The 14,365-nt window shown below is 51.4% G+C and overlaps 1 protein-coding gene across 3 annotated transcripts; it reads right to left on the reverse strand.

Annotated features, from left to right (window-relative positions):
• Positions 1 to 1,423: 1,423 nt before the first annotated feature.
• LOC308195555 (synaptotagmin-12-like) lies at positions 1,424 to 14,228 on the reverse strand. 3 transcript variants are annotated; one of them, XM_080593193.1, is made up of 7 exons: positions 14,092 to 14,228; positions 11,543 to 11,722; positions 10,324 to 10,439; positions 8,359 to 8,736; positions 6,080 to 6,199; positions 4,770 to 4,875; positions 1,424 to 3,468 (listed from the first exon to the last, which is right to left on the reverse strand). In XM_080593193.1, the coding sequence occupies exons 2-7, from the start codon at positions 11,709 to 11,711 to the stop codon at positions 3,167 to 3,169; spliced, it is 1,191 nt and encodes a 396-aa protein (XP_080449319.1). In that variant the 5' UTR covers positions 11,712 to 11,722; positions 14,092 to 14,228; the 3' UTR covers positions 1,424 to 3,166. The 3 variants fall into 3 exon arrangements, with proteins under 3 accessions (XP_080449319.1, XP_080449320.1, XP_080449321.1); XM_080593194.1 differs by lacking the exon at positions 14,092 to 14,228 and adding an exon at positions 11,906 to 14,065; XM_080593195.1 differs by lacking the exons at positions 11,543 to 11,722; positions 14,092 to 14,228 and having other exon boundaries at positions 10,320 to 10,439.
• Positions 14,229 to 14,365: the final 137 nt, after the last annotated feature.

The following is a 14,365-nucleotide window of genomic DNA, read 5'->3' on the forward strand; positions in this document are numbered from 1 at the left end:
GCAGCTGATATTATTTTTAGTTCCCAGCAGCCCCACCTCGGGCGCAGGGTCACGGCACTCTCTCAAGGAGAAAGATGCTCCCTCCCCAGCCGCCGTGTCCCAAACACGTGCCAGGGAGAGCTCGCGGGGCTGTGCATGGTGCCCGTGGGGACAAACCCCAAAGGTGCTGGGGGCTGCTGTCCCCGAGGACCATGAGACCAAGGGGACAGGACAGGCAGCGGCCAGCACAGGCACTTCCGACTGCTTTGGCAACGGGAGCGCTTAATTCTTTGTCACCCTGGTAACGATGCCCTGAGAGCAGCGGAGAGGAAACAGCAGATGTTGTGCTCTCAATTATTTTCCCTCAAACTCCGGCAAGCAGGTGCAGGTGTCCTTGGCCTTCCCTCCCGAGGTATTTATTGTGCCTGGCCGCCTCCGCAGATCTGTGTCAGCTCCCTGCACGACGCTCTGCCAGGCAGGACATGCCCTGCCAGCGCTCCCAGCCTTGCAGCGTGTGAGCATCCTGCCCACACGGGAGGCACTGCTCATTTCTGCAAGGTGTCCTGCCCAATAACTCATTTTTTAAATACAGCTAAGGTCCCCGGGAGCTTGTACAGGCTGGTGGGGCACTGTTCCCCACAGGCACAGGGGGTGTGAGGACACTGCGTGTCCCACTGGCTGCCCTGGGCTTGGTGGGACTTTGGGAAGCATCAGCGTGATGTTGTCTGAAGCCCTGCTCAGGCACATTAACCACTTGGCGTGCAGGGCCATAAAAGGGCTGTGGTGGTTTAACCCGGCTGGCAGCTGAACACCACACAGCCGTCCGCTCACCCTCCCCCCTCCCTCTCTGGGATGGGGGAGAGAAACGGGAAAGTGAAGCCTGTGAGTTGAGATAAAGACAGTTTATTAAGACAGGAAAATAATAATAACAATAATAATAATAGTGATAATGGTAATAGTATTATTAATAATAATGTGTAAGAAAACAAGTGATGCACAATGCAATTGCTCACCACCCGCTGACCGATGCCCAGCCTATCCCCGAGCAGCCGGCCCCCCCACCCCGGCCAGCCACCCCTATATATTGTTTAGCATGACGCCAGATGGTATGGAATACCCCTTTGGCCAGTTTGGGTCAGCTGTCCTGGGTCTGTCCCCTCCCAGCTCCTGCTGCACCCCCAGCCTGCTCGCTGGCAGGACAGAGCGAGAAGCCAAAAAGTCCTTGGCCTGGTGTAAACACTGCTCTGCAGCAATTAAAACATCAGCATGTTATCAGCGCTCTTCTCATCCTAATCCAAAACATAGCACCCTACCAGCTACTAGGAGGGAAAATTAACTCTGTCCTAACTGGAACCAGGACAGATATCCACCCCTTATTCCATACCATTTATGTCATGCTCAGGTTACACTCTTTCCAACACACAGCTACTTGCACATATTGTAGTATTTACTCTGTCAGAGGGAAATTTCTTACCAAGGAAGCAAAAAGACTGGAAAAAAAAAAAAAAAAAAAGAAAAAAAAAGGAGTATTTCCAAGTAATTAAGATCTCTCTTCGAATTCAGAAGAAATGCAAGCAAGTGAAATCCCTGGCGCTTTGTGCTGCTATTGTCTGTATCAGTGCTGCTTTTGGGATGTTCGCCGTCACTTTGTGTTTTGTGGGACTGTCCCTCCTCAGGAACTTGTGCGTCACGAACACTTCTCCTTTCAGTTCAGCAGGGAATTCTGCTCCGATCCCAAGAACGCTGTGATGTCTGTAATTTCCATGGGTAGGCTGGAGAAGCTGTGCAAGGACCCAAGCCTGTGGTTAACGCTCAGAGTCCTGCTAACACAGGCACACCCAAACCAGTCAAATTGCCAACAGCCAGGATGAGCAATTGCACAGAAATAAATCTCCAATTCATTTTAATAGCTCCAAATCTGAAGTTGCTGGAGGCTAATTATAGAAGCTTTGACAGTTCAAGGATTAAAATTATCTTAATAGTTTAACAGTATAAACACACTGACTCATTGCACTGACAGTCTCCTAAGCGGTGTGTTCACCTGTGAGCTAGAGGCTGATTTATTTGTTGCAGGTTGGCCTTGAGATGGGGAAAGTAAGTGAACGATATGGCTCTGCTGTTTGACAGTGCTTTGCTCTGGTGATGTTTTTCTGGCAGGATTTGCAGAGCTATTTGCTCACCTGTATCCACGCCTGTACGTCTTTATTTGTATAATGTATATATTCATATGAAAGTAGTATCTCTTTATTTATAAGCCACCTTTTTCTTCCTCAATTTGTAGCCGCTTGGGCCGGTCAGACCTGCTGGCCACGTGCGCTCAGTAATTGCTTGCAAGGGCAGCACAACTAAAGGTCTGTGCTGCAACCTTTCAGGGCAAACAAACACGAGAGGAGCTGTGCAAGGGTTGGTGGCTGCAGGACATCAGCACCAGCACATCCTCCTCTCCTTTTCTGCTGGCCTCATTTCACTTGCTTCCCACACCACGTAAGCCGTTGTGACCTAAATTACCATTATTTTTTTTTGGTCGCACTGTGTGCAAAAACACATTTAACAGCTTTCTCATAAGGTGACATCTTACATGTCTTGTGACTGGAGCAGAGGTAGGATTTTTGAGGACTGTCGCTAAGAAAAAAACGTAAGAAAGGGAAAGCTGGAGCTCCAACCCACACCTGCCTGCAGGCAGGCAGGGAGGATGGCTGCTGCCATCCATGTGAGGGAATGTGCCACCCTGAAAGCCTGGGATATCAGTCAGAAGGACATGCTAGGAGTGTAGGAAATGACAAATGGGTCTCTTCTTATCAGACCAGGACAGGGAGACAGGTGGAATGTTAAGCCCTGACTCTTCCTCCCCATCCCCTTTTTCCTCTTGTCTACCCAAAGCAGTGAGCACCTCAGGGCAGGCATTATTTCCTTCCATAGGCGCAAACCTTCTCCAGCCCAAGGTGCTGCTAAAACCCTGCTGCTATATTAAATATGATACGGGACCAGCAGAGATGAAGAACCTTCTCCCTGCCAGGAGCAGCAGCACGGAGTGGGAGGGAGCCAAACAAGGAAGAGACCATTACTTCTGTCTTATCAACAGTTCCAGGCTCTGACCCATCTTTTAGCTATGCCTGCCGTGAGCATTGCTTGTTTGTCTTCGTGAAAGACAACTTGGCCAGCTTCAGCATGAGGAACCGGTGCTCCTCTAAACGAGGAGAGGGTGCCACTTAGCTACGGGCTGCTGGATGGACTTTTTCACGAGGTCCCAGTGGTCGGAAGCTTCCCTCGCTCTGCTCTTCCCCACTGCGGCCTGTCCGATGAGGTGCCTGGGGTCAGAGCCCACTTGGTAAATGGAGACAAGCACGGTGCAGTCCCACGCTGGAGGCTCAGGCATGTGGAACAGAAAAGTCTCGTTGAAAATGATGAGCGGTGTGTGGGCCCGCGGCCTGGATTTCTGGTGCTTCTGTCTGTGGCGCCTGCAGGAAACATCGATCCTCGCATATACATCTGGGAGGGAAAGAGAAAGGGAAAGAGAGGTGCCTGGGAGCACTGCAGCATCTGTCTCTGTCTCGGTTGGCTTCAGCAATGCTGGAAATCAGACCACTTGGCCAAGGCAATCGCATCTTAATAGGTAGGTAGCTAGTAGGACCTATGTGATCCTCACCATCCTGCAAAGGCAGAGCACGATTGACAAGGACCACCTCTGAGTAGTTCTGCAGTTGTGTAACAAGCTCTGAAGTTAGTAGGAACAGGACGATGGAGGAAAGCTTACTTTTATTAGTCCTACAAATGCTTATGCTAAACCCAACACCTGCAGCAAAGCTCGGAATGAAACAACAGATAGGAGCCTTTGCAATTGCTTTAACTGCATTTAATTAGTGAAATGGAAAAGTGTGGCTTTAGAGGTTCAGAAAAGAGATCTTCTGAGCACGTAAGGCCGTGGGAAGAGTTCAGCCCAGGCTGTGGGAACAGTTCAGCCCAGGAGACAGCAGCCCGGGGATATCAAAGTCTCCTGTGCATCTCTCAGTCCCAAGGGGTTACCTTGGGAATACAGCGAAGAGGGAGAGCAGGACACAAAGTGAGGCAAAGCAAAGAGCTGCTTGCCTTCGTGCTGTTCATGTGCTGAGAGCTACAGAGGGAAAACGGCTTCCTGTTCTTCCTCCAACTCACTGCTTGGTGCAGGAGAGAAATCCACATAAGACAAGGGTCCAAAATCTGAAGTGTGGCTGAGTCGGGCTGGTTGCCTGAATCAAATGTTGGGTTATAGGAAAAAAAGGTGGCTCTACCTCAGCCTTTTCAGGGCAAGGAGCTGTTTACAGCTTATCTACAATGCAGAGCATCTCTAAGGCTGCTCTCAGGTGTCATCTCATTGCGGAGATGGAAGGATGATAGCAGTGCTCTGGTTACAGCCCCGAGGAGCAACGTAGTACCTCTGCACTTCTTTCACCCCAGGGCATCCTCAAGAGGAAAAGCAAATTGGCTCCATACTGAGGGCAACAGCACTGTAATGAAATCCGGTTTTTGGGTTTCTGCAGAGCAGAGAAAGGGAATTCAAGTCTTGTGATGGAGGGAAGAGGATGAAAGGCGCTGCCCGAAAGAAGTAGCTGGGTGTTTCATTAGTGTGATGGGCCTTGGGGGCTGATTCAGCAGCACTTTTCTGCCAAGGCTGGGGTGTGATGGGCATGAAAGGGACCTGCTTCTCCAACACCCCCACGCTCCTCTGTGTGGGTGAGATAAAGGTAGCGGGCAGCAGAACAGAGAGGAGCAACAAGCCCAGCCAACAGCGGATATAAAACCCTTACTCTTACCTGCAGTGCTGCGAGGGGGGGTCGTCTTCGCCTTGAGCAGCCCGACCTCTATCCTCTGAGAGATGGGAAGGCACTTCAGCGACACGAGCACTTCTCCCACGATGTCCTGTGGAGGGCAGAAGGGCATGCAGTGAGCAGCCAGTGCAACAATCTGCTGCCACCGGGACCACACACCAAACTTTCTGCAGCTCACCAGGGTGCTCTTAGTGGCCCATCAACCGAGGCTGCAGGACCACCGCAGCATTCTGGCCATACCCTGATTTTCAGCATTTTATTGAGACTGACTTTTAGTTTGTTAACTTTCAGCAATTGCCAGCATCGGTTCTTTATTTGTTCGGTGTAGCAGTTTCTCTTTCTCCTGGTGAGGAACAAGAGAGCTCCTGCTCTCCTTCAGCTGGATTACCTAGGTGCAATTCTGAGTCTTCAGGCTCACCAAACCCAGACTGGTTTGTTAGCGAGCATCACGGAGCATCAGTACCCTAACCATCACTTAGCAGAGTTAAACAAGCTGCTCTGGGCTATAGGAAAGAGGTTTTCAGCTCTCTCTTGTTCCTAGCGGCAGTGAGAGATGAGGTACTACTGTACAGACCACATCTGTGCTGATTTTATGGTACTAAAGTACTAATTCTTATGGTACCACAGTGTTTTTTTTCCAGAGGGCCACGGGAAACGCTAGAGGCTGCAGACTGTGACATTTTGGGGTGCTGTGAGAAGCAGGACTGCAACTAAATTCATGTTGCTCACATTTTGCACCAAGTTCCCGTGTATAAGCAACAAATCAATGTTTCTTACACAGTTAATTGTTCCAGTTGCTGGACTTGGGATGCCACTTTTTCTCTGTTACATTATGCACTGCTGTTGTTAGCAACCATTTAAAATACACAGCTATCATTTAAAAACCATTATTAATTCTTTACTGGAACACATCACGTGTTTTCCTTTTGGACCATCAGTCTCTAAACAAACCAAATGGCCGCCAGCGCAATGCAGAGACTCTTGTCTCTGTGGGTGGAGAAGGGAAAAGGTGCTGCAACATAAGCCTGGTCATCAATACGCCTCAGTCCTTCCCTGGAGATCTCACCTTTAAGAGGCAATTTGAAACTCCACGCCCCCAGCCTTCCTGCAGAGCCTACCTGAGCAGAGTGTTGGGAGCAGAAGGGGTCTGTTACCACCTGCATCCCACAGATGGATCCCAGGGATGCAGGGATGGGATTTTCCATTAATAAAACTAACGGGTGGCTGTACTGACGTGCAGCTCCCTGGCACTGTGTGGGCACACTGGGTAAGGCCATGTGTTAGTCATTAATTACCTTTGTGGTCTCCTGCAGCTCTGCACACACAGCCAGGCTTCGGGAAGCCTTCAGCTCCCTCAGGGCAACCCTGACTTCCCCCAGCGCAGCGTTTCTGGAGTATTTGTCAAACCGTTGAACCTGTGGGAGAGAGGAAAAAGGCATGTCCAACAGGTGAGGTGTGGGACGGAGCTGTGCCACAACATCCACGTGGCCCACACCTCCTTCAAGGGGATCTGCCCATTTCCATGTCTCCATTCTCACTGGTGGGCACCAGGTTTTGGGAGCCAGGCTGTCCTGATAGCAAAAGATGCCCATGGCAAGAAGCAAAATTCAGATGCAGTAGCACCACACGAAGCAATGTTTCCACCTCTGCTAATGGCCTGGCCCCTCTGGCCTTGCTGAATCCTGCCCTCGCTCTGTGCAAGATTTGCTCCCTCCCAGCTGGCCGGGTGGTTGCTGGAATCCCCTTGCACAAGAGCGTGTCTTCTGACAGCTGCCCACACTTGCTCCGGGCCAGCTCAGGACCTTTTCTGCATGTGCTCACACGTGGCTTCAGTACTGATTTGTGCCTGCCCTCCGCAGCTGTTCCCCAGCAGTTTGCTCTCCGGCATGCAGCCGTTTCCCAGCTCTGCTCTGAGCTCCCAGGCTTCACTGCTTGCTTCCCTCTTGGGAGCACGGTCACAGTGTGTGGCCATGGCTTTGCGCACACATTTTATGCAGGTGTGTTTTAGTTTTCAAACGAAATCACTTAAAACTGCTGCCTGATGGGGAACAGATTTACTGCTGTCGCTTTGTCACACTCGGAGCCTATAGCTCAATGTCAGTGCATGAATCTGCCAGGGTCTGGAAGGGAGCAGCGTGAAACCACTTCAGCAGCTAGCAGTCTTGCTCCCCTGAGGTCTCTTGCAGCTCCACCTCCGTCTCTCCTTCCACCTCTTGCTCTGCCTGCACAGCCCAGCTCTCCTCTTTGTGCTGTGCTCCTGCCCTTCCGCTGCAGCCAAGTCAAGCTGTTGCTTTGCTGCGGTGGTTTCCTTTGATAAACCCGCCAAGTGCTTTTGCTTGTGAAAGTGGCACTCAAAAACTGAACGAGGAGTAAACAAAACTGGGACAGGAAAATGTAATGGCCAAATCAGAGGGGCTTTGAAGTAATGTGAGTCTGGACATTAGTCAGGGAACATGAGATCTGCAGCAACACGTGGGGATCACCGTTCACATTCAGACCTACAGTCTGTCTAGCCCACTGATGTCTTTTGAAGCGGAAATTGCTGGCTGGTTGCACCTCAAGCCAACACCTCCAGACCTGTGAGCTTGTCCCAGCTCTGGTTTGTCTTTTCTCTGCTGCTTGTGAGACTCCAGATTTTGGGGTGATCCACTTCCCTCTGCCTCCAACTGAACTCCTGGGCTCCATGGAATAAAGTGGAAAAAGGAAGAAAGCACAAAGACTTCATCTTCCTTCCCCAGCTCACTGCTGGCTCGTGTCTGACTGCTGGCTTGTGGAGAGAACAGTGGGACTGGCTGGGAGATGTCCTGTCTGCTGTGGATTTCACTGGCGATGGCTTTGCTGCTGTCCCCTCAGCATGCATTTCAGGTACACCCCAGTGTATAGGGTGTCTCACAGCTATCTGTTGCCAAGGCACATTTAAAATCCCTGGGCATTCATGGCTACACTGCAGTGTTATCGAGGCAGACCTGAACTGGCTCTAAGTGAGGCAAGTCCGAAGCTGTCAAACCACAGTAAGAAAGAGTTAGGTAGAAGAGGTTTCAGGCTGCATCTGCTCACCATGTTATCCCCACCAGCTACCTCTGCCCTGCCAGCACTGGGGGATATCCCTCAGCTCAGGGGGCAGCCACGCGTTTACCCCAGGCCCCAGCCTCTATGCCATACCCTACTGCAGGACCATGCATCCCAGGGGATTTCTACAGGGAATGGCTGTGACAAAGGACAAGAGAATACAAGCAAATACAGATTTCAGGGAAATCAAACCATCCCTACAGCCTTAAAATGTCCAAGAAACCAGTCAGGCACCCCTTTGAAAGCCAAAGTGTTTAGGGTCTCCAGGCTTTCTGACCCTTCTGTCTGTCAGTGCCACATGACATTGGTGACCTTGGTCCTATTTCCGTCGCCAAAGAGCCAACATCTCAGCTGGCTGTAGTCCAAGAGGACCTGGTGAATGAGTCTGGAGAGTTACCAACCCCTTTTTTTGTTCCTCTGAGGGATAAGAGATGGAGACACCTCAAGAGGCCAGCGGTCAAGGCAATGCTCTATGCCTGCTACCAGAGCTAGCGCCCCAGCCCACCTCCAGCTTCAGAGTGCTCTTCTCCACCTCGGCGTCCCGCAGGGAGCAGACAAAATGGTCCCCGAAGGCCAGCCTGCTGCAGCTCTTCACCACCCGGCTTCTCCACTCCTGGACCACGCACTGGAGCCCGGGGATGCGGGACGGGACCTCCTGCAGCAGTCGGGCCCGGACAGCAGACGCGGTATGCCCACGGCCTGGCAGCCCCCATGCCTCCAGGCCGCTCACGAGCAGCTCACATCGCTCTCTGCGGTAGAGGAGAGAGAACTTCAGTTTGCCCCGGGAGCTGGGCAGGGGTCCCCCATCATTGCTCGGGTCTTCGGAGGTGCTGCAGGAGGGGCAGAAATGTGGCTCGTCCGGCCCTGCTTGTAACTCCGTCATCTAAGGAAAATGAGGACAAGAGGAAGAGAGAGAGGTGGGTCTTTTAAAGTGTGTTGGTGTTGAATTTTCTTCTTTTTCCTACAACGGTAGGCACAGAAGGTGTGCTGATACCTAGTGCTTTTGCTCGTGCAGTCATGCCAGCGCCTGACAGGCCAGCTCCCTGGCATAGCACAGCCTCATGGGCTGGTTCAGACCACGGGAAGAAAGAGGTCGAAGAAGCTTTGCTGCTCTCGGGACCTGCATTCGAGCTCCCGCTCCCCCCAGGTACTGCTCTGCAAACATCCTCTGCTGGGCTCTGTGCCACGGGGGCCTCTCTGGGGCATCCCCGGCAGCTTCAAAGTGTTCTTTGCTTTCATTTTCTCTGCAAATGAGCGCCGTTGATGTGACGCTGAGCACCCTGCATGGTGGAGCCCAACAGCCACGCTGCACCAGCGAGAGCACGGGCATCAGCGCAGCCGCCTGGCTGTGCAGGATGGCCACTCTTTTAGCATTTTTCCCTTCTCGCCATGCTTTTTTCTCCAGTGAGAGACGAGCAGCTGCAGCCCTGCGATAGCCATTTTGTACTCAGCAGCTGCTGATGGTATTTTGGGGCTGTTGCTGAGCAGGCTCTCGGCTGGCTGCAGAGCCGTCTGCGCCCGCCTCACTTCTGCTCCGCTTCCTGCTCTGCAGCGAGGCCTGGCCAGCTGTGGGGAGGTCAGCAGGAACTTGAGGAATTCGTTTTATTGGAAACCACATCCCTCCCATAACAGAGGCACAGGCTGGAAGTGGGGAAGAAAGCGGGTTGTGGGGGAGGGAGAGGGGATGGGAAAGGCCCGCGATTGCTTCTTCAAGAAAACCAGATAAATTCTGGATGAAGGAGAAGCAAGGAGAAGTGAAAATTCCGATCGAGTGAGGTTTTTCACCAGTTTCCCCAGAAATGGCACTTGCGGGTTTCTTCACTTCCCTTAGTGACAGACTCCATGAGCTCTGCGACTGCCCCAAAAACACCTGAAGTAGCTGCAAAGGTCCCTGCTGCACACTGCGACACCTACCTCCTACGTCTTGCTTGCAGCCTGCAGAGCTGGAGCATCTCCTAGCAGCCCTACTTAGGAGATGTCTAAATCTGAATTTGTCACCCAAAACTCACCCAGGGCACTCCCAGTACCCGCTGGGAGGCTGAGGGACGATGACACACATGGCCTGAGTGCACGGGGGCTGTGGGCAGACTGCAGTACCCATAAAACAACCGCACTGGGGTCCTCGTGTGTCAGTGCTTTGCTTCTTTTGCTCCCCCACTTTCCTCCTGTGTATCTCCGGGACTGTCTGGTCCTGCCTGGGAAACAGGGGCAAGCGGGCTCATGGCCCTGACACAGGTCTGGCCCTGGCACCCCATATGAAGAGTTGTTATTTAAGTGAAAGAGCAGTATTTTGCTTCCTCTGTTCCTTTCAGCTGGAGACATTCTCTCTTTATACGTTTTCTTGCCACAGGGTTTTGCATCTTGTTTTCTAGCAGAGTTGAGAGGCTGTCAGTCAGCCCACCTCTTGACCCTGTGGGGTTTCTGCCAACAATGATGGCTCTTGACCTTGCCCTAGCATCAACGTACTTGCCTTGAAATCTGCATTGCTCGCCTTAGAGGTGTCAAGCAGAAGAGGTGGCATCTTCTTCCCCCAAAAGCCATTCTCTGCCTTTATCCTCACCCTGTCTTCACTGTGGTATTTCTTCTCTGTGGGAATACAGAAAAGCCAAGTAAGTGATGTCCAGCTTGGAGATGGTGATGTTTGGAGGCTGAAAGTCTGAGGATGGGATTTTTATTTGGGAGTTTCTGAAAGTCTTTAGGGAGACCAGAGTTTAAAAAATCCCATCTCTGGAAATCAGGGCCTTTAGATGGGATACCCCAAAAGCTGGGTACAGGTAGAAGGACAACGGATCCTACAGCCTGTCTTGACCTCTCCTCCCTCAGGGACCACGTTGTCACCAGCAAGGCCTTGTTAGTGGGACCTGCTGAAGGGTACCATGCTAATGCTACCATCGCGTGGGTGCTGGCACCGACCTCCTGGTGTGAACGACCTGTATTTTAGACTTTTGGGGACAGCCTTGCAACATGCTTACAATAAAAATGCAGCTTGGAGACGTCGAGCAAGCTGTGCTCAGATGGCACTTGGCCTGATGCTCCCAGACAAGAGAAGGGGGGTGGGCCACACTCAGTAACATGGCTTGTGACACCGTGCAGCTGGGAAAGGAAGGGGAGGATTGGATTTTTTATAATTTTTCTTTTGTAAAAGCCATCCAAGCAGAGAGGGATTGCTGAGGCTGGGAGACAGGAGGCCGAGGAGAGCTGGAATGAGAGCGAGGAAGAGCTGGTGAACCTGGCATCACCTGGGGCCTGTGATAACAGATGGGCTTGGAGGGACAGGAGAAGCCGTGCATACATTTCTGGCCTGGTGAAGAAACAGCTGGTTTCCTGACAGAGCAAGGCTACAACAACTGTATTTGCAGGGTATGCTTGTGGGGTCCTGAAACGTGTGCCCCATTTGTCTCCTTACAGGCAACAGCCAGGAGAGGTGGCCTGCCCCAGCTCCACGTCATGTCAGCAAGAGGGACCTGGTCCCTTGCCTGCCTCGGGTCAGGGCACCTTGGGCATGGTGCGTGGCACAGTGACTGTGACAGAAATGCTTGCAGTTGGAAGCATAAAAACTGAGGACATAGCTGTTAGCGAAGCCATGCTCAGCTCCTGCATCTGGTCCAGGATGGAAGTTGCTTTTTGAGAGGAAAAGGTAGCAGAAACAGGCCCATGGTGGCTGCTGAGCACTGTTGCCCAATACTTACTTTTTCTAGCCCTGTGGCGTTTCTGGAGCTGACACACCTGGCAAACTAAGATGGTCAGGGCCACCAGGAGCAAGAGGATGGCTATTGCCAAGATCCCGTACTTCCAGGTGTTGGAAAAGGGCAGCTGTAAGCTGTGCAAGGTGAGCGTGATGGAGCTGTCCTCTGTCATGCCTTGTTCCTCTGAGAGAGAGAGAAAGAAGAAAGGGGTCAGCATTGCTAGCACTGCCTCGCCGTGTTGTACGACCCAAGCAGGATGCAGGCTGGGAAGGAAAAGGTCTGTATTCAAGTCATATATAAACTGCAGCTTAGGCCCATACACACAGAATTAATCAGTCATGTTGCTGGCCATGCAATATTATTTACGCGTGTTTGTGCTCGCTGGATCACTGCTGCATCATCACGGATCTGTACTCATCATTGCCACACAGGCAGGCTTCTGCTGGATTTCACTGCTTTTGGCCAGAGCAATTGACAAAGCAGCTCACAGTCTTCCAAGATGAAAGACTGCTGGAAATGTGCCACACCTGCGATTTCCCTGCAGGCTTCTTTTCAGCCTGCTTCCTTGCCCTCCATATACCACTGCTGCCTCCTACCGTTGGAGAGAGACACTTTATCAGGGAGTGGAGTGATAGGGCAAGGGGAAACGGCTTTAGACTGAAAGAAGGTAGTTTTAGATTAGCTATAAGGAAGAAATTCTTACTCAGAGGGTGGTGAGGGACTGACACAGGTTGCCCAGAGAAGCTGTGGCTGCCCCATCCTTGGAGGTGCTCAAGGCCAGGTTGGATGGGGTTTGGGCAGCCTGGTGTGGGGGGGTTGGAATTAGATGACCTTTAAGGTCCCTTCCAACCCAAAACACGCTGTGACCCTAGGATTCAGTTACTGTCCCTTCTGCTTATTGCCTTCTGACAGTGCCTGGCAAGAAGATGCTTGGGGAGAGCGCATGAGAACATGCTAAGTCCCTGTAATGGGAGCCGAGGGAAGGTCTCTGTTTGGAAATTTGAAGAAAGGGATCTGGAGAGTTTGTCATCTGTCCCTAGAAGTAACCTGACAGTCCTAGGAAGAAGAAGAAGCTTAGTTTGGACTTCCGTCTCTGTCCCTTTGCTCCAAGAGAAAAGATGGCAGTGGTCCATTAGGCTATGGCTCGCCATAGCCTTTCATCCTGCTTAGCCTAAGTAACCAGTCCTCTTAGGGTAAATATCCTTTAAGAGCATTATCATCCTTCTCAGGAGAAGGTTGAATCCATCTGGAGAGGAGCAGGCATGAGTGCTCCCTCCCCCTAGGCCTTTACACCCATTCACAATAGAGCTCTGGTTAGGAACAGCACGTGGTGGTGGTGGTTTTTTCTTTTTTTCTTTCTTTTTTTTTCATGATTACTTAAGATGAGATTAGGACACTAATCTTTGCAGGGAGCAAACATTTCACCCAACTCTAGCAAACAAGAGCAGCCAAGAAACAGAGCCCAGCTTCAGACGAGGTCTGTTCCAAGAAATTACTGCTGGTTTACGCAGCCCGAAGCAAGCTTGAAAGCAGGAATCAGTTTAGTGAAACTTCCTGCACAGAATCCCTAAATGTGCGTGATTTCTTCACCTCAGAAGATGTTGCTGTTCATACCAGCTATTTTCTTCTATGATTTCTCATCACTGACCGTGTTATCTGTACCTTTGTTGCAGGACCATGTGCAGCTGCTGGGGTATATGCTCTGTATAACGTACCCCATCCACCTCCACTGGAGACGAAGCAGTAGAAATGAACAGGAAGTGACTGGCAGAGACATCCTTGTGTGGGTGAGAGCTAAATCTCAGTCTAAATAAACACTTCCCTGAAAAAAAAAAATGGACTAAGGGGAGCCTTTAAAACTGGCTGAGAAATTTAACTCACTGCTAACCTGCAACAAGTTGTTGTGCCATAAAAATGCTCAAAGAATCACAGGCAGGCTGAAGAGCAGTTCTACGGCATCCAGAGGAATTCACCTATAGTATAACCTTCAGGAAGAGCATAGCATCAAGGTAAAAGAACCTGTAGTTTAACAGGCAAACAATTGCATATATCCATTAGTCCTGATTCTGCACTGCAGACCCAGAGACCTTAAAGCTTGTGGCTGGCTGTCATTCACCTGAGAGGTTTCTTATTTTTAAGAACCTGCATCTGAATTATGTGGCAGGAAAGCAGCTATTTAAGTAAAAGCAGCGAGGCTGAATGTCTCCTGAACCATCACACTCAGCCTAGGACTCCTGGAACTTGCTCCAAATCAGCTTCACCTTTCTAGGTCTGCTGCGAGCTGCCCCAGCACTGCTGGGTGAGTTAGGCCAACCCCAAAAATGTGCACGGCCGCTCTGCCATCACACAGATGGGGCAGGACAGGCCCGGCGTGGCACGTCCATTGCCTTGTCCCATGTCCCCCTCATGTAAATCTGGCTGTCACTCATTCCTTGTCATGTGGATGGCAGCCTCCAGCAGGCCAGGTTCTCCCCACACAAAGAAGAGGATCCCATCCCCAGCTCCTCCCAGGTGCCTAACTCAACACTGGGTGACTTAAACAAAACTCATACCTTCAGAAACGGCTTAAAAGCGGGTCTCTGGGAGCCCTCTGAGAGCCTGCACGCCGCCAGCACACAGCAAGATCGGTTTGTTATTCTAGAAAAACAAGGTCCCACCCTGCTCAGCAAGACGGGAGCCAATATTGACGAAGCCGGTTCGGAACAGGGCGTACGTGTGGAACAATGCGATGGCAAGGCTGCCGCTCGGTTAACTCCACAAGAGCTGCAGAGGGATGGGGTTTTGGGTGCCCGCTTGGCAAATCTGGCCGTGAGGGTCACCGCATGA

This window comes from Anser brachyrhynchus, assembly GCF_964034855.1.
Source record: "Anser brachyrhynchus genome assembly, chromosome: 5".
In the NCBI taxonomy this organism is placed as follows: Eukaryota; Metazoa; Chordata; class Aves; order Anseriformes; family Anatidae; genus Anser; species Anser brachyrhynchus.